Source organism: Mastacembelus armatus, chromosome 16 (assembly GCF_900324485.2).
Source record: "Mastacembelus armatus chromosome 16, fMasArm1.2, whole genome shotgun sequence".
NCBI lineage: Eukaryota > Metazoa > Chordata > Actinopteri > Synbranchiformes > Mastacembelidae > Mastacembelus > Mastacembelus armatus.
In genome coordinates, this window is record NC_046648.1 from 21,409,029 (window position 1) to 21,428,615 (window position 19,587).

Sequence of the window (19,587 nt, forward strand, 5' to 3'; positions counted from 1 at the left end):
TTACCTGACAACCGCCGGAAGTGCTACCATACACGCTGGGTTTTGTAGTTTTTAAATACTTTTCAGCTGTAGGAACATCGACTGTGAATTCAGTTATAATATAAATCAATCAATATAATATATAATAGCTGCCCATTTTATTCATTAGTCCGTCGTGACTATTTTTTATTTAACTGGGTTTTATTCACTGTATTGTGGTATGATTTGTGTGCCTCAGTTTGGCAAATAAAATGAGGATGCTTATGCTTATAAGAAAATACCAAAACATAAAATAATAAGGATATTAGACTTATGTTCTTAATGAAAACTGTACAAATTCATTTCTCAATTCAGACATCAAAATGATTCCTGCGAATCATTTAGCTAGTGTGCAAAGATACAAAGAATGTTTTGTTTCATAAAACAAAAATCTAATTTCAACTGCAAAAGTGCCACCCTCAATAGGGCCATTGTCTCAGAATACTTTAAATAGTTGGGCCTCATGTTAGATAAAAAAAACTTTGCAGTACATATTATAGTATTAATTGATAAACTAAAGATGAAATCTAAGCTGATAAACAGAAATCAGGCCTGTTGTTGCAGCATTCGACACCATTGACCACAACATCTTATTACAGAGACTGGAGCATGTGATTGGTATCAGAGGAACAGCGTTAAAGTGGTTCCAATCCTATTTATCGGACAGATTCCAGTTTGTTCATGTCCATGATGAACCTTCCACACGAACAAAAGTTAGTTATGGAGTTCCACAAGGTTCTGTGCTAGGACCGATTCTGTTCACCCTGTACATGCTTCCTTTAGGATATATCATTAGGAAGCACTCTATTAATTACCACTGCTATGCGGATGACACTCAGTTATATCTATCTATTAAACCTGTTAACACAAACCAGTTAACCAGACTTCAAGCCTGTCTAACTGACATAAAGGCTTGGATGACCAGTAACTTTTTACTTTTAAACTCGGAGAAAACAGAAGTCATTATATTTGGGCCTAAAAATCTCAGAAATAACTTTTCTAAAATTATAGCTACTCTAGATGGCATAGCCCTGGCCTCCAGCACTACTGTAAAAAACCTTGGAGTTATTTTTGACCAGGACATGTCCTTTAACTCACACATAAAACAAATTTCTAGAACTGCATTCTTTCACCTGCGCAACATTTCCAAAATTAGGAACATCCTGTCTCAAAATGATGCAGAAAAACTAGTCCATGCGTTTGTTTCCTCAAGGCTAGATTACTGTAACTCATTACTATCTGGATGTCCTAATATCTTAATAAAAAGCCTCCAATTAATCCAGAATGCCGCAGCCAGAGTCCTGACAGGAACTAGCAAGAGAGATCATATTTCTCCTATATTGGCTTCTCTTCATTGGCTCCCTGTAAAATATAGAATAGAATTTAAAATCCTTCTTCTCACATACAAATCCCTTCATAATCAAGCTCCTTCATACCTTAAAGACCTCATAGTACCATATTGAATCAAATTGACTGGTTCACATCTGAACTGTATATAATTAATATTGTTGTAATGCCATAGCCTGGCCAGCCAGACCCACTCCTTTCTCAGCGAAAGAATGTAGGTCTGGAACCCCTGGCATAGTCTTTTCCCCCCGGCCTCCAAAGACCCGGGCAGAAAAGACGACAATTAGTTTAACCAGCTATTGGCTAGTCTCACTGTCGTTTAGCTTGCGTCATATCGTTCGTTTCTCTGATTGGTTTACTTTGCGTCTATTGCCCCGCCCCTTGGAAATCGCTCTCAGCTGAGGAGAGCATTCTTTGTATAGAACAGGAAAAGAGTTAGTCTGGCTGGCCAGTAATGCCATATATGACTGATGGTACACTAAAGAGTAGTTATTCATCCTTCCTGGAGCTTTTCGTGTCTCCATTTAGACATAAAAAACAATATTTATGCACATAGAGAAACAAAAAAGGACTTTTCATCATTTTTTCCACTTGTTTATTCTTCACGGTTCTTTGTTATCCACTGTGGTCCTAATGGCCAGTTGCACATCAAAGTGCAAACCCAATCAAAACTCCACAATATAAGAAAAAGTCTCACATACCTTTAAACAGAACTAATGTCACAATTAGGCTAACTATGATTCATAACCATTATTTAACATTAATGTATTTACTTATATTCATTCTCATTTACAAAATCCACAAAATCATACACAACATACAGCATGTTTCATTTACACTTCTTTTTATAAGTTTTATATTATGGTTCCACACACATTTATAGTTTTATACTTACAAACAGTCAACTACAGCTTCTACAGCACATTACAATGACAAACGTGATAAATCATTTGTTACATTTAATTAATGGCATTGCAATCTTATTGACAAAAGCCTCAAGACCTAGGGTTATTTTAGATAGAACACAGTCCTTATTAAGCCAACACTCAGCATTTTGGTGGACAAGGCCGACATATAGTAATGTGCTCCAATTCCCAATAGCTTCATAGGAGAGAATAAGAGACAAATACCCAAACACTTATTGCTTTGTTAACTTTTTGTACTCACAATTGACTGTTGCTCAGGCAACAAGTTAATTATACAAAAAAACCCTGTAACATAAGCTAAGATATGTATCTACGAGAAACAACCTTGACTTGGACGGAGTCTGAACCGAGTCACTGAGACAGTTTAGCATTTTAACAGCATTTCATGTTGGACTAATACAACAGTTTTTTTTTGACATCTTTCTTAATCTTATGTGTGATACAGGAAAACACACGGAGACTGGTGATTAGCTTTCATATTTTTACAATTAATGTGAGTTTATAGATTATCACTGTGCTTAAAAGGGCTTGTGGGCAAGATTTTTGCTTTCTGACTTGGTGGCCATTTTGGCTTCTGAAGCCATTTTCTCTTGCAGTTTTAAAACAAGAGCATCTAGACTGCTAAAGACAGGTCCTTAGATCAGCTGTGAAAAGAAAGTCATTACACATACAATGATAAGTCCAGGTGTTCTTGTTTCACATGATCGATGCCTGAAAAATCTACAAAGACTAATGACAATATAGTCTATGTCCAGGGGTCAAAAGGTTTAAAGAGTTATCTTATTAGTTATATTATAGCTATTTCTATTTACATATATTCATGTGTATAACAGAGAATTGATGGTGCAATGTGTAAACTCAGGCCATACTAAATATTTGGCAATAATTAATGAGAGGTGGTACTCATGGCACAGTGACAGATAGGTCAGATGTCAAAGTTGGAGTTAGATTGGTGTTAGACAAAGTGAGATGGTGAATGTAAGGGCCAGGTCATCAAAACTTGCAGCACGTCTGTTTACAACTGTGCTCATATTCACAATCTTGTCATTTGGTAGGTTTTGTCTTTGTGCTCTTCGCTAAACTCTCACCTTGATATTCAGACACATCAGGATGTGTCTTGAACAAGGCATTCACAATTGTGCATGTACGACAGTGTACACTTAGTGCAATGGGTTGTCTGTTTATTCAACTTGAGTCTGCGTATGGCTGCAATCCTACAAAACGGCAGTTTGGACAAAAACATTTTTGTTAATCTGATGTGTCAATGTTTGTTTTTATTTTCTTTTACTGTGCACTTGTGAACATAACACTCTTACTTTTTTAGATCAGGGGACTGATGATTCATTTTTGCTGACACTTTGTGCTGTTACTGGTGTGGGATATATGACAGTCAGCCCTTGGCAGTGAGTTCTCTAAGGTGAATCTCATGTTATATCCAGTGACATAAAGCACAATAATAAAGCACAAGTAAACACTAGGTCTCAGTGCACTTCAAATTCATACCCTCATTAACAGAATAATCCTTTTCAACTACAATTAATCTTCAACATGTTATGTGCCCCAAGGACATCCACATCCCAAATTAGGAAAATATAAAATAGAACAACTCTGCTGTAATATTTTTAGTTTGGTTGAAATATTCTCCAGCTCTTTTACTAATTAGTCTAGTTACACTGAGCTCTTAACGTTAAGTCTTTCATGATACCAGAGCAAAACTTGCATGTCCAGTGTATTATCATGCCATGGATCAGTTACTCCACACCCTTCAACAATTTAAAATAGCAAATGCCAAATGTAAAATGGTAAAACACCAAAAATAAATAAATAAAATGTCAGTATTGCACAGAGGTTCGATATTACACTAAGAAGCAAAGTCTGTTCACACAAAGTATTAGATTATAATTTACCTGTCATCTCATACACACCTACACACTTTGTGCCTGCACTGAAACCATCCAAGCCAAAAGTGTAGACTTTTTGTGTGTTTTTTTTAATTCTTTGATTGGTCTATTTTCCTTCATATATAATATTATGATTTAAGTGACTAAGGGCATATTTTCATTTTAACCGATCTTATGGTAACCGATCTTTTACGGTAAGTGGGGCTACATCAGTGTTCATGGTATGTTGCCTGAAAAAGCTGAATAAAAGCACTGAGCTGTCTTTTCCAGGTCTGAAATGTCAAGACAACATGGCAATTTAAGCTAAACTAATCAATAAGCAAATGCAACCTCTAAAATGCTGTGTGCATGTTGTACTCTCAATTTTAAAGTTACATACATACTTTGTGACATGCATAACACCCTCCAACACATATGTTATAACAGACAAACATATTGTAGATGTGGGAGGAATGGTGTTAAAAAGACATTTCTTACAAAGGGATATATAGTGTTACTGCAAATGGTGACTGAGTGTGAGATTCTAAACATTTTCATCAAGTCAAGAAAATGTTAGGGACCTTCACACTGACAAATGGTTGTGCTGTGCTTTTTTTTTTTAACAGCTTCATCTTTGTGATGAAATGGCAATCATGACAGCACACGTTTTACTCAGCAAATGACTGAGCACATTGATTACAGCAACGTAGGTGAATGATCTAATGATTTGATAAATAATGTTTTAAAGGGAAAAGGGGCCCAACTGATCTGCTTGTCACATTCTGACAATAATAAAACCAAACTGGAATGTTCTGTAATCTAGAAAATGGCAGTTAGTCTGTACACCAACACAAAACACCAGGAGATAAAGAATGAAGACAGGCCTTGGTACAAGAGAAAGCCAAGAGAAGTGTGTCTTGGGTTTACCCTGCAAAGTCAAAAATGCTTCAAATCAAGGCATAAAATGTTGCATTTTTGAGTGATGTCCAGCTATGGCAAAGTAGTCAAGATTTAAGAGGTGAGTTGAATTTGCAGAATGGTGGTGACTACAGAGAACTCTGCAACAATGGCTAGTGGTCACTTCTATGAGTCTATTTGCATGGCTCATTATCAAGAGCCTCCAGCCCCTGACCTCCAATCCCAGGTGTCTGTAGTTATACAAAGGCGACCAAATTTAAATGTACTGTAATATTTCATATAAATAAAAAGACACTCTCTTACTGTGTATGTTACCATTATATTTGCCTCATATTCTCTTCAGCACCAGTTCTAAACACTAATCAATCATTTGTCACAACCAGCTCAAGGCTTTATCTGTCACAGCTCCATTAATCTTTTTAGAATGGAGGAGTGCCTATTAAATCAGCTCCACATATTTACAGCTCAGCAGATCTGCAGAGGTTTCTCTGAACTTTGTTCTGTCATTTGGGACGAGGGGTTTAGAGGGTAGGATTTGGAAGGCTCTTGAGCTATTCATTCACAGTGTGGCCAAAACCTATTCTTATTGGTGCCACACTATTGCAGCACCTGACCTCGCGTCTCTGGTAGTTTGAGAGCCAGAAAACTGCCTGCCGCCAGTGCCCCTGATGCAAAGAGGATGGGTACAGCCTTGGTTATACCAACAAACGAGGTGAAGATACTTATGCCCAACACAGCTGCTAATTTACAAAGGGCGTTGAGAAAGCCAAATGCTGTGGTTCTGGGAAAAAAAGAGGGAACAAATAAAGAGTAGTCAGTTCCTTGTCTACTGTTTGACCATGTTTTTACATAGAAGCATTAAAAAAACATTCAAGAAATAAAACAGCCATTTTTGTGATGATATTACCTGCTAAAGTGAATCTCAGAACTATCTTAGTGTTCAAATGTTGTTCATTGTGCAAGTAATGGGGGTTTCATATAACCACAAGATGGCGCTGCATCTCCTAAAACCAAAACTCAAAATCTGTTCTAGTCAAGGGGCAACACAAAAGGTGCTCATTACTGATGTGATAACACTAGTGAACTTTGGTCCACACAAATGGCCAAATATTAGGTTTCATTTCAATTAATAAACCAAATTAGGATTGACATACTCTGCTGTTTAATGTGGGGCCTAAAATCACACAGAGAGCCTTCTGTTAAAGCATTTAGGTGGCACAAAGACAGTTAAATGTGTTACATCAAAAGAACCACCATATTCATCCCTGTGGGCCAACCAATCATTGTTGGGCAATTCCTATGACATAATTTAACACGTCATCCAGCAGCACTGACCCTGCCTTTACTGTGTCAAAGATTTCAGGACGTGCCTAAATAACCCACCTCTTGTCAGAGGGGTAGAGCTCGACAGTCAGCACATCCAGGGCGTTCCAGGAGGCGATGCTGATTCCCCCAAACAGGCAGAGCAGAGCAATCATGGCTGACTCGCTGTTGCCAAAAGACAGGAAGAAACAGCTGATGCAAGAGATCACACTGGAGCCCGCTGTACAGAGAAAGGGTGAAAAGGAGAGGAAAAGAGTGACACACTGTGTGAAGAAAGGAAGGGATTCCTGTATAATGTCAATGACTATTACTTGGTATTAGTCTTTATTTTTCTAACTGCAACAAACAGAAAAGTTTATTAAACATGGTGTGATCAGTTCTCAGTCCAAATCATTTTGCTGCAAAAAGACAAAGCATGTCATCTCAACTGCAAAAGTGCCTCCCTCAATAGGACCCTTTACCTCTGTGTAAGAAGAGAGCATCATTGGGTGATGTGGCCTGTACCAATATTACCTAGCATCCTCAACCGTCCAATCTTGTCCATGAGCAGCGCAGAGACGATGTTGCCCGGCAACACAGCCAAGGTGCCCAGAAAACTGACAAAGTAGACCATGTAGGCATTGTTCTCATCGCTTATGTCACTGAGCAGGCAGCCCTCTTTGTTGTGCAGGAAGGTGCTGTTGATGAGCTTGCTGTTGATCAGTCTATATTTGAAGAGATCTGGAGAGAAAGGGGGTGGGGGAGACAGTCTATCTTTCAGTCCACTACACTGACACATTTATCAGATTTCATTTCATTCATTAAAACACTTTCAACAATTCAGGGAGTATAAATGCTTGCAGAAAAGACATTAAATGTAAAACGCACCATCTTAAAACCAAAGTCGAGTAGATGAATCAAGGTCAGCTGCCCCCTAGAAATAACGTCTTCGGCCCCCATAAAACTTAGTTATGGTATGTGACAGCAGCACTATGCTGTTCTTTCACACACAGTGAGTGATTCTTCAGAATGTACATGTGTATGGCATTAAAAGCTAAACATAATTTAAACCATGTAGACCATTTGACTGAAGTTTAGAACATACATGTTTATTTGTAGTTTGATAGCCTAATGAACCTTATTAGGAATGTGGGAGGAAACCAGAGCACCTGGAGTAAACCCACAAAGACATGTGAAAATCAGGGAGAGGTAGCATCTAATTCAGTCCTGTGAATTGCAGTAAAGGCAAAGGCAAAGGCAAATTTATTTGTATAGCACCTTTCATACACTACGCAATTCAAAGTACGATAGTCTAAACAGGTCCTGGTCTTGTTCCCTGTCCTGAGTTTCATTTCTCATACAGTCCAAGCCTGGCTTGGCTGCTAGCATACAGCAATCTGAGATTATTGTAGTTTCCTAATTGTAAATCTGTCTGGTCTGGTGTTGGTGCTGACTTGTCTGCAGGTGGTTCCAGACACAAAGATTCTCAGGGGTCAAAAGTAGATGAACTGGGATTGTTAGCTCCAACCAGACTTTGCTCTTCCTGTATGCTGTCTTGTGCATGGAGTCGGTCAGTTTCATTTTCAGCATCTTCTCTAGTACTGGGAGATGTTGGTCTGGCAATGACCAAAACAGATGTAATTCTCATACATGTAGAAACTCCAGCAGCAATTCTTGCTTTGGTCTGAGAAAAAACAAGCAAGATTCTTCTTTGGGTTCTGTTGTAAAGGATGAAAAGTCTGTAGAGGATTTCAGAAGTATTGTCAACCAGAGCAGAAGTGATACTTTCAGTGATCCTGGAAAAACTAGATGTAATTCTAGTTTTGGTCTGAGAAAAAACAAGCAAGATTCTTCTTTGGGTTCTGTTGTAAAGGATGAAAAGTCTGTAGAGGATTTCAGAAGTATTGTCAACCAGAGCAGAAGTGATACTTTCAGTGATCCTGGAAAAACTAGATGTAATTCTAGTTTTGGTCTGAGAAAAAACAAGCAAGATTCTTCTTTGGGTTCTGTTGTAAAGGATGAAAAGTCTGTAGAGGATTTCAGAAGTATTGTCAACCAGAGCAGAAGTGATACTTTCAGTGATCCTGGAAAAACTAGATGTAATTTGTGCTTGGGTTTGGAAAAAGACATGTCTAATTCTTCTTCTAATTCTTCTTTTGACTCTGCAGAACGCAGCAGCAACATGTGCGTAAACGTTCTGAGAAGCTGTGATGGGGCTACTCACAAATCCAAACAGATCATGGGCCCTGGAAATAAGAAATAGGATGGTTTCTTTGGTCCAAGCAAAACCAGCCTCAATTTTTGCTTTAACCATCAACAAAAAATCTTCAGGCCTTGCTCCTGGTGGTGAAGGTCTTCTCAACAACGTGTCAGTAGGCTGTGATGTCTCTGGGTCGGGTGGAAGAGAATTTCTCCTGGATCTCCCCTTCACTGGGCCACAAGGGCAGAGAGGTAGAGACTGGTGGAGAGCATAAGGTGGAGGCTTAAAACTCTCACTGCCAGAATCAACCCTGTGACTCTCAGTATCCTGCTCTTGTTCCATTTGCTGACTTTCATTTCTCAGAAAGTCCAAGCCTTCTGGGTACCTGATAGGATTCTGATACAGCAACCTGAGAGTACTGTAGTTTCTGGATAGATCCATAGACACAACTGGTGTTTCAGTATTTTTTCTAACCCTCTCCAAGTCAGAATGGCAGAGAGGTAGAGACTGGTGGAGAGCATAAGGTGGAGGCTTAAAACTCTCACTGCCAGAATCAACCCTGTGACTCTCAGTATCCTGCTCTTGTTCCATTTGCTGACTTTCATTTCTCAGAAAGTCCAAGCCTTCTGGGTACCTGATAGGATTCTGATACAGCAACCTGAGAGTACTGTAGTTTCTGGATAGATCCATAGACACAACTGGTGTTTCAGTATTTTTTCTAACCCTCTCCAAGTCAGAATGGCAGAGAGGTAGATAGGGGTGGTGTGGACAAGGTAGAGGGTTAAACCTCCCACTGCCTAATTCAATGTCATGGCTGACAACAAGACAGTAAAAACAGGTGGCATGTTGCTCAGGCTCATCTGTCAGGCTGTCCAGGTTTATTGACTGCCTGTTAACAGCCTGATGCAGAAACCTGGGAGCCGGCCGGGTTGGACTTGGCGCTGGGTTCTCGGATGATTCCAGACGCACGGGGTCGTTAAGTTCGCGATAATACCGGACGATGCGACCACCAGTCGTGCTGAGCGAAGACAGTGTTCCCGCAATGTTTCTGAGCATGTTTGCTAAGAGATGTGACGCTTTTTCTTCTTACTACCAAAGAAACTTGGAGTTTTACGCAAATGCACAAACGTGGAAGATTCTTGTGTCTTTCGGCGTCGGAGACGAAATGAAGTGTGACGTGATTCCAATGTGGGTGCATTCCACTGAAACATTAAAGCTAACATAATGGGAATGACGTTTTGTGGCTGTGACGTCAGCAGAATGGGAATGACGATGGGTGGCTGTGACGTCAGCACGTTTTTTTTTGTTGCTACGTCGACTCCTTGGTACTCACGTTGGTGCCTGTGACAAATGATCCGTCTGTTTATAAAAAAACACACCACTGTCATGATTCAGGCTGTGACTACAGCACCGTGGACAGGGCCACTGGGAGCGGGAGATTTCAACTATACTTAATATTGTTGTTGACTAAAATAAAAATCAAACTAAAAAAAAAACAAAAGTCAGCTACTGTGAAAACAAGTATTCACCATTTTCTTGGCGAATATTTTGTACTACCCCCATTAAAAGGTAGATACAAATAGTTTTTTATTAACAGAAAGAGGCTTAACTGTCAGAAATGAAAACAAATCCATCTGAATTGCTCTCTACAGATAACACAGCAGAACTGGTTGTTTTACAGTCTCTCCTGTCTTTGTATGACCATGTCAGTGACTTTAAATTGTCACCCTACAGTCAGATGTGTAAAGAGGTTACACAGCGATTTGTAGAGAGATCACCTGTATGTGATCGAGGGCTGATGACTGAGTTTTGGTTCAGTACATCTGTATCTGGTCCACAGCTTGTTCATTCGTTTTGTTATGACAATTAAGCAATAGTACATGACTACAGCATGGGTCCTTTTAGTAACAGATTTATAGGAAAGTACAGTCCAGTACAATGTCATCACAGAGTATACAACCTGTGGGAGATTTACACACCATGTCAAAGGGTCACTTGACTTTATTGGCCTAAACTATGCATGGTGTTTGGTTTTGGGGGTTTAGTGTTTATTGGTGTAGTGTTTTAGAGGTTTAGAGGCTTGTAAACAGCTGCCAACAATTTGTTTAGTGCTGGTAGAGGCCTGAAGATAGAGGACACCTGAACAAACATGTAGGGGTCTTTTCCAATATGAATCCACCCCTTTTGACAAAGATATATAAACCTGATTCTGTAACACAAAGTCAGAGAATTCTGCAAAGCCTTTTCTTACATCCCTGCAGGTATTTTATTTTTCAAAGCATTTGTCCAGTGCAGAATCAACTCTATGTAATTTGCCAAGTCACTCTATTTCAGTAAAAAGCCCTGGATCAATACATGCAGACTAACGTGTCATACCTGTACAGCCCAACTGCATCTGCAGTGTAGTTTATTCCCATCATGCCGCATTGTGATAATAAAGCAACCATGCCTAAGCTTTCTGAACAAAAGAGCCAAAAGAGATTAAGCCTTAATAAACAAACACATTTCCAATTCTCATTTTAACAAACAACTCTTGGCTGGCACCAACTGCAGCTGATTGATTTCTTGACTTTTCTAAAAACAGCAAGTAACTAAAGAGGGTCTGGATGAAATAAAATAGCAGAGGATTCATTCTGGGATGTCAGGACACATTGGATTTCTGCATCTGATGAAGTGCCACCCAGTCAGTTAAGGTGGGGGTTAGGTGATTTTGCTGCTCTTTTACAAGAAATGATGGAAAATACATCATCCACTAAAACTGAACATTAAAATAGAAAATGGTCACAGTTTACTGTGTTATATTTAAATAGACTGTACAGGTAATAAACTTGTTACTCTGTTCTTATAGACGTGTAACCGAAACCATGACAGTGCTAGATAACACGACCCATTAACAGGATTGCATTTGTAGACACAAACACAAAGAGTGAAAGGACTGTTGTTTATAAGAAGATATTTAAAAGCACTATACATAGCAAAGAGCGAATAGTGGACGAAGAGACAGAATGACAGATGGGATTACAATGCATCTAAACATGGACAGTTTGATTTTCAGAGCAGATTTATTCACCATTACATACCTCTGATGCAATGTAAATTCTATAAAAACATACATTTCAAAGGTTACATACATTAACACCTGAAACTTGATGACCTCTCCCTTGGGAGTCTGCAAGGCAGAGATAATGCCTGTTATTCAGGCTGAAGTCAGTTAGCTGGCCGCCCCTCTTTATTGACTTCCACTCTTTCTTTTCCATCATTCCACAGCACATATTCCACTCATTCAACAGATAGCATGAGAGAATAAACTTTTTCCGGGTTACAACTCATGTGACCTCCCCTATTAGTAGATTGTCGCAATGTTCATTATCATCTTAATTTTACTCTACTCCAGCCCCACTGTGACCTCGAATTGGACTGATGGCAGGTATGAGTGGTATGAAGAGAATGAGAAAGGCTGGATGCATGATTTTAATTTATTGGTTACCTAAAATTGTTCACTGACATAAGGCCCTGCCTTTATACAGTATCGGTGTGTGTATGTGTGTATTTCCTACCTGTGTTGTAGAAGAGGGTGGAGATGAAGGTGCAGTTCTTGAAGAAGGTGTTGCTGGAGGTGATGTCCTCAAAGTAACACTCCTCAAACAGAGAGTCCTCAAACACCATTGACTTCATTTTCAGGTTCATAAACCTGCAGAAATTATAGACAGAGATGAAAGAATAAAGACAAAAAGGCAATGAATAAAAAGTAAAAGGAGCAGGATGCAAAGAAACAGAGAAGTCTTTCATCACAAGGGCTGAAACCAGGTTATTCTATTACCATACTGCTGTTTGAATTTTAACAACCAGAATCACATGCAGGGTTCAGGCTAAAAAGCCAAGGTCAAAGGAAATATCAAAGACAGCCTTGTTAAACATGGACGACTCCGTCTGCCTTTCATCCAGTCAAAGTGATTCATTTATATGTTTTTGAAGCCTCATTCATATGTTCATCTCGTTTGTTGACATCCACAACAATGTACTTAGACTTTATTAATACAGTCATTAAATAAGAACTGGAAGCATCCAAAATGTAGAAATTCTGTATTAGTTTGCTCTAACAAGCAGGTAGCCACTGTAACTCACTTGTCATTGAAGTACTCTCCATGGCGATGGACCTGGTTTTCCAGGGTGAAATTAAAAGTGACATGTTCTACTTTCTCCTTGACAAAAACCTTGGTGCGTGAGGAGTACTCCTGCTTCTGCAGATACTTGATCATATCAGGGAACCACACTGTCAGACCATAGTAGCTGGAGGAAGAAGAGGACAGAGAGATAGAGAAAGAGAGAGAGAGAGAGAGAGACAGTGAGGGTGCTGCTGTCATTAAAAAAAAAAAAAAAAAATCAGGTTTATCTTTTGCCTGTACACACATATCTCTCTCTCTCTCATATAAAAAAAAAAAGTGTATTGTAATAAATATGTGTATATGTGTGTGTGTGTTTATACTATATAATATAGTGCATCACTGTTCAACCTGATCCTACCTGAAGGACATAGAAAACCACACAGCCATCATCATGTAGGTTGTGCGACGGTACTCAGGGGAGAAAACAGTCAGGAAGTTACTCCATACCTGAAAAAAAAACACAGAGACCAAAAATTAGTGATCAGTACATCTGAAGATAAAATAAACATACATCAGAGACCTGTGAAAACAATGGCTGCATGAGCTGAACGCTATGTCCCAGAATCCCTTTACACGCGTAGATTACCCACACAGAGAGAAACCACACAACCAGTCACTAAATAAACACCATACAAAAAAGACAAAGGGAAAAAAACACAGAAATTAAACCTGGACTCAGCAGATTCTTGCAACATTTTTTTGTGCTCTGACTGGAATTAGTATTTTACTGCAACACATCTGTTGATCATTGGCTTGCAAATTATATTTTATTCAATGGTGATTATAAATAACACTTTGATTCCATAGATTACAATATCCATTTGGGATCAGAGAATAGTATAAATTTCCATTACTAGGGAAGTTGTACCCCTTGTATGATTGTTTATGTCAAACTTGCACTTCCTGCTTCTGGCTTCAGATTCATATACAGACACAGTGGGTTTATCACCTGATGGAAAAGTGTAGTGAGCTTATGCCTCCATTTCTCATGCCAGGCAGCGCCATCCCCCATGTTCACAAGTTCGTCCATCTGCTTCACTGTTTTAATGGTGGTCACCTGGGAGAAGGAGCACCGTTATTCATATTTAGATTTTATTAGATTTTAGAAGATATAGAGAGTATTTTACAGAATGTTATTTCTGTAAGTGAATAACATGTTTTGATATGACATTTACCATATAAAAGCTCATAACTTATTTATCATACCTTTTTCATCACCAGTTTAATTTCTAAATCTTTTTAAAGATGTCACCATTAACACTGCGATATTAAGCATGGCCAGTCATGATACTTAATTTTACCACATGTCATTTAAATACTAGTATGAACCCTTTAATCTGAAGCATTGAGATTACAATAGTTTAAAGAAAGAATTTTTATAATTTAATAATATGCAAATTTATGCAGCAATGAGCTCAAAGAGTTGCACTACTGCATAAGCCTACAGACAGACAAGTGTGCACAGTGTGATGATATTATTTTCTGCATTCAAACAATGTACTGTGCGATCAAGCTGATCATTCCAAGTGTGACTTACAGAGAAGACCCTCTCTGGATAACCCTTGGCTCTCATGTTGGTGTCATGGACTTGCTTCAAAATCATCCAAGCCTCATCATGTTTCCCATTCTGCAGGAAAAAAACAGGAGCCAAATTTACTTGTGGGTCGGCACTAAGGCTGTCATCTATCTTGGAAATTACAAAATGCAGCAGCAGTTGTAAAAGATTCCCTGCATGTGGCGTAAGTCCTTGTTTGACTTTATGAAGCTTCTTTACTTTATGAAGGAATTTAGAGTAAGACCAACTGCAATGTTTTGATTCAGTCATTAATTAGCCACTATGTAGAAGTGCAAGAGGCCATGATGTGAGTGACCTGATTCCTTCATACTGTATATTGAACTTTTTAATAAATAAAAATCTTCTTAGATCTTTCAGACCTTTTCTGTTTACTTTTTTAATGGAGTATTCATAAATAATGTAGGAGTATTCATAAATACTTCTGAATGCTTCATCAGTGCTTTGCTGTTTAGCCTGTTCTGGGATTTCTATATGTACATATTTATTTATTCATCTAAAATCTGGAAAAGTATGCAAGCGATACTTGGTCTGCAGCACATCATCTTTCACTTTTAAATGTCTTGATGCTTTCTGTTTTTCTTTTAATGCATTCAAGAAATCTAAACATATTCAAATAATATGTCCACAATGTGTGAGTGCAGCGAGTGAGAGCTGACAGACTGACCTCCAGGTAGAAGCGAGGGCTCTCCGGCATGGTGGTCAGGGCAGAGATGGCTGCCACTGAGGGAAAAGCACACACCAACACAAAAACACGCCAGCTGTGGAACTGGTAGGCTGAGCCCATCTGGAAACTCCAGCCTGCAAAAGGAGAGAACAAGAGCAGGTGACAAAGAGGCAGCTGCAAGACTTGAGTTCTGGGCACAAGCTGTGTCCTCTATTCATATTCAAATGAAATAAACACATCATCTTACAGTATCTCCACAGCTTGTGGTGTAAAACCGAATAGATAAAATAACATGAGATAATAACATGTCTGCCTACTGCATTAGACGACAAGTCAAATTTAAAAATTTTGTTTTTCTCACCATAGTGTGGGATGATGGCCCAGGCCATAGCAGAGGCATAAATGCCACCAATCATCCAGAACATGCAAAGCCAGCTCAGATGCTCTCCTCGCTTTTCCTGGGCCAGGAACTCAGAATAATAGGAAAACACAATAGGGATGGAACCACCAATGCTGTGGGGTAAAGAGGGAGGTACAGATGAAAAGAGAAGAGAAGGAACAAAAGAAAAATGGAAAGTGGAAAGAAAAATAATAAAATAATGTAACAAATGAAGAGAGAAAAAAAGATCAATACAAAAACATTACACTGAAAGAGACAGCATGAGACAATTGTGCAGACTTGTAAATGATAATTAGTCTTAAAAGCCGCCAGTAATGGCCAAGCTGATTGCAATCAATAGAACCATCTTTATGGCCTCTCTACACATCCATCACAACAATTTACAATCTGATGGTAATTGGTTCTGGGAACACGTTCAGACTCAGGCCACTGTGATCAAACAGGGGCACTGATTGTTAAGACAGTGAGTGTGAAATGATTTCAGAAAAGGTTAAAGTTCACCACACTGCAGTTGACAGTGATATCCATAATAAACAGGCCACTATGAATGTTTCATAAACACAGTTTCAGAGACTGCAGATGCCTTAATTCTAATTATGGAAAGGAAGGTGGAAAGTCAAAGCACAGCCCAGATCTAAGCACGTCAGGTTTAGGCTGAGCTAGACTGTATTTGTCAAATTTGTAATTGAATGCCATGTCACAAGGCTGGCAACAGTCAAACAGCCAGACAAACCTCAAAAGCGCATTGCAACACTTCAAACAAGATTGAAATGCAGTAAACATCACAGACATCCAAGGTTTATTCCATCTTAACTGCATTATAAACACTATTTTCAGCTGTTTTCTGACACATAACATTACTCTGCTTGTCAAGTCAATGGATGTACCACAGTGTTCGTGACTGATTTCCAGCTGCAGCTGTTTCTGTGCTTGTGTGAGTCATCCCTCTCCTTACCCTACACCGGAGGCCAGGCGGCAGAAGAGGAAAGAGCTGTAACCCTGGACAAAGGATGAGAAGAAGGCAAACACACTGTTGATGGAGAGTGAGATGAGGAGGGTCTGCCGTCTACCAATCCGGTCAGCCAGGCCACCCCATACGAAGGCCCCGACCATCATCCCCAGGTACACAATCAGACCTGGAGGGAGGAGAACAAAAAGGGAAGCGAAGCCATGAAGAAAAGGAGTTGGTGTTTAAGAAATATGAAGGCAGGGGAACGTAATGGGGAGAGAAATGAGGAGGGAAGGGAGACAGAGGCATAATAATGAGTTATTATTCATCAGTAAGCTCACTGATATTACTTCCAGCCCTCACTTTCACTCTTATTAGATTTCCAGTGCCCAGTAAATTAGTTCGTTTGGCTCATTACTGAACTACTGAACGATTTTGCATACACCAAAAACAGAGACATAAAGTAGAGCGTAATGATGATCTAAACCACTTCCACAGATCAGGGTCCAACATCATAAAAATAATAACCTTTTTCTGTTGAGCACTTTTACAAAGTGCTTCCTATAAAAAAAACATGCAAAAGAAGCAACTAATTCAAGATGCCTACAAGAAACAGAGCTCTACGTACTGGGAACTGCCAGTTGACCGATTTTAGTGGAGAGTTAGTCGCTGAGGCAAAGCAGATTTAAATGGCAGCGGTTTCAGAGTTTGTGAATCCTGACAGCAAGTGCTCAACCTTAATTTTAAGTAGAGACTGGAGGGATGGTATTATAATGTTACGAGTTGTAAGTTTGACTGCCGACAGTAGGCAAAAGAACTGACATATATCTGCTGGATACATACCACAGAATACTTTAAAAGTAGTGATCCTAAAGCTCCTGCAAGCAATACTTTTTATAAAATAATGCATTTAGAATTTATAAGGACAATGTGACAACACGTTTTTCATCTTTTGGATTATTACCCAAATCCACAGCTCCTCCAGGATTTACAGAGATGTACCGATTAATGAATTAGCTCATTGCTAAGCTGTTTCTAGCTGCAGCGGTTTTGAGTGGAAAAGCTTCGAAGACTCATTGTACATTACCTGCTCAGGACCAAACAGCACAAAGACGAAGGGAGCTACCCGGTGAACATAGTGCTGACCACATTTTTCTGGCAGGAGTTAGTCGAGACCAACAAACAAAGGCAAGTGACTAGTGGACTCACCTGATAAACAGACTCCAAATGGATGTTGCTGTGTAAGAGGATGTGTAAAAAACAGATGCTTACTACTAATGTGTTTACCACAACTTAAAATGTGATGCTATATTATCAGAATTACTTACTAGTTATAGTTTTGTGACTGGAGAGTGGTTCAGATTTTCTCATCTAAGTCTAAAAAAGTGAAGAAGCAAATTTTCCGTAACTAATTTTCCCTTCTAAATTAAAAGCAAGATGAGATTCAGAGATAACGCCTAACATCTTACAGCTAAAATTTGTTTTGTTCAGTACCTTTTCACTGAATATAATGGAAAAAAAAAAAAAAAAACAGGTGGTGTCTTTCCTGCAGGAGCAGAGAGCAGACAGGATGATAACAGAAACAAACAGCATCTTTGTCAACCGAGGCTTGTGATTTGAGGTGCCAACATGACTCATCTCATGCACTTATCCACACCAGCCTCTTTCTGTCTCCCTCTTCAGCATGCATGATGCCCCCCACACACAGCCATTGCTCTCTTGCAGTAGCTGCCATACTGACATCCAGTCTACAGCTTTCACACGGCCTGAGCCTGCAGTAACACGTTAATGGTGAGATCACTCGGAATGAGTAAGGGGGCGAGAGCCAGTGTTCAGTGCCTGGTCTTGACATCTGTACTTAAATCTCATTGTCAGCTTTCTGTGCTGTATGTGAAAATGCCAGTCTTAAAACTATATTGGTGGACAATCAACAGAGACCACTTTTTCATGGCTAATCATAATGTGTGAGTCAAGACAACGAATCAATAATGCTGACTTTAGATCACTTTAAATGACAATATCATGTGACAACGAGATATTTCTGCCTGATTACTGCAGGCAAAACATGAGCAATAAATATAATAAATAATCGTAACTCAAGACACACTTGTTCCAGAGCTTTCAACCATGTTTCAGTTGAGCTGAGACTGTTTTGTCTAATAATGTTTCCAAGGTCAGATGTGAACTCAACACTAAATCCTTTGGATGAGAAGCTCTAACATTTACCTTTCCATGACAATGCTAATCCAACCACATCACCAAACAGGAGAGTTCATTTCCCATTTCTGACTGACCCTCTGCCTTTTTTGTAAAGCATAACCACAGGCCTAATGTGCTTTCCCTAACATTAGGCAAATAGGTAATATAGAGTGCGGATCCATTTGAATTCAAACAATGATCTTTGTAAACCTATCCAAGTTTCTTTTGTATCCAAACATTATAAAACCTTACCCATAACATAGTCACATCATAAAACTGATTTCTTTATTGAAAGACAAATAATGCTGTCATGCTGATGGGGGCATAAAAAGCTTTCATGTGTTGTTCTAGAGAGCCTGGACAAGCAGCGTATGTTGTCATTTAATTTAGGGCTTGTTGATCCAGATGGTCATGTTTGAGAAAGGATCATGGTTATGGCACATTTTGTTAAAATTACCAGTTATCTATCCGCTATCAGGGACGACTATATGGCTTTATGTTAGTAAAGGGTGTCAATGAACCAGAGAGATAAGTCATGGGGTGGCTAATCACACAGAAAAACAGTGGAGAAGCCCTTACAGGCTTTAAACCGATCTGTTGGATAAGATAAGCTAAGATAATCCATTACACAGTCTAATAAGATAACTGTTGGCATGATGAAGTTGGACATTTTATATCATGATATCATGATGTTGATGAGGGAGAAAAGGTAAGTTCAGCCCTCATGTTAGATTGTCTGGACTTAGAAAAAATATACAGAGATTCCTTAACTCTGAAAGTGTGTGTTTGATTCTGTGTGTGTGACTCTTCCTGTCTGTCTTTTGTCAGTCACTGTGTATTTCTGTGTAAACTCTGCAGCACTGAGTTGGAAAACAAGGTGACTTGCACTCCCTTGTTTAATTGATTACAGAGGATTCTTAGTGTGCATTTGTTGGTGTGTTTCCCTGATGCCAGGTCTGTGTGTGTGTGTGTTTGTGTCAATATTTCCATGTTCATACAGTGTGTACTCTAAGTGTGTACACCTACTCCATCTGTGGGTGCT

General features: G+C 39.1%; 1 protein-coding gene across 1 annotated transcript in view; it reads right to left on the bottom strand.

Moving 5' to 3' along the window:
- Positions 1-5,623: 5,623 nt before the first annotated feature.
- The window catches only part of sv2a (synaptic vesicle glycoprotein 2A), a 32,365-nt gene continuing 18,401 nt past the window's right edge, over positions 5,624-19,587 (bottom strand). The window contains exons 3-13 of the mRNA XM_026317142.1: positions 16,353-16,533; positions 15,359-15,510; positions 14,998-15,131; positions 14,295-14,384; positions 13,707-13,814; positions 13,116-13,204; positions 12,717-12,881; positions 12,149-12,282; positions 6,926-7,132; positions 6,473-6,632; positions 5,624-5,870 (exon numbers count right to left, since the gene is read on the bottom strand). Of these exons, the coding sequence (XP_026172927.1) occupies positions 5,687-5,870; positions 6,473-6,632; positions 6,926-7,132; positions 12,149-12,282; positions 12,717-12,881; positions 13,116-13,204; positions 13,707-13,814; positions 14,295-14,384; positions 14,998-15,131; positions 15,359-15,510; positions 16,353-16,533 (1,604 nt within the window). The 3' untranslated portion in view covers positions 5,624-5,686. The remainder of the gene's footprint in view (positions 5,871-6,472; positions 6,633-6,925; positions 7,133-12,148; positions 12,283-12,716; positions 12,882-13,115; positions 13,205-13,706; positions 13,815-14,294; positions 14,385-14,997; positions 15,132-15,358; positions 15,511-16,352; positions 16,534-19,587) is intronic.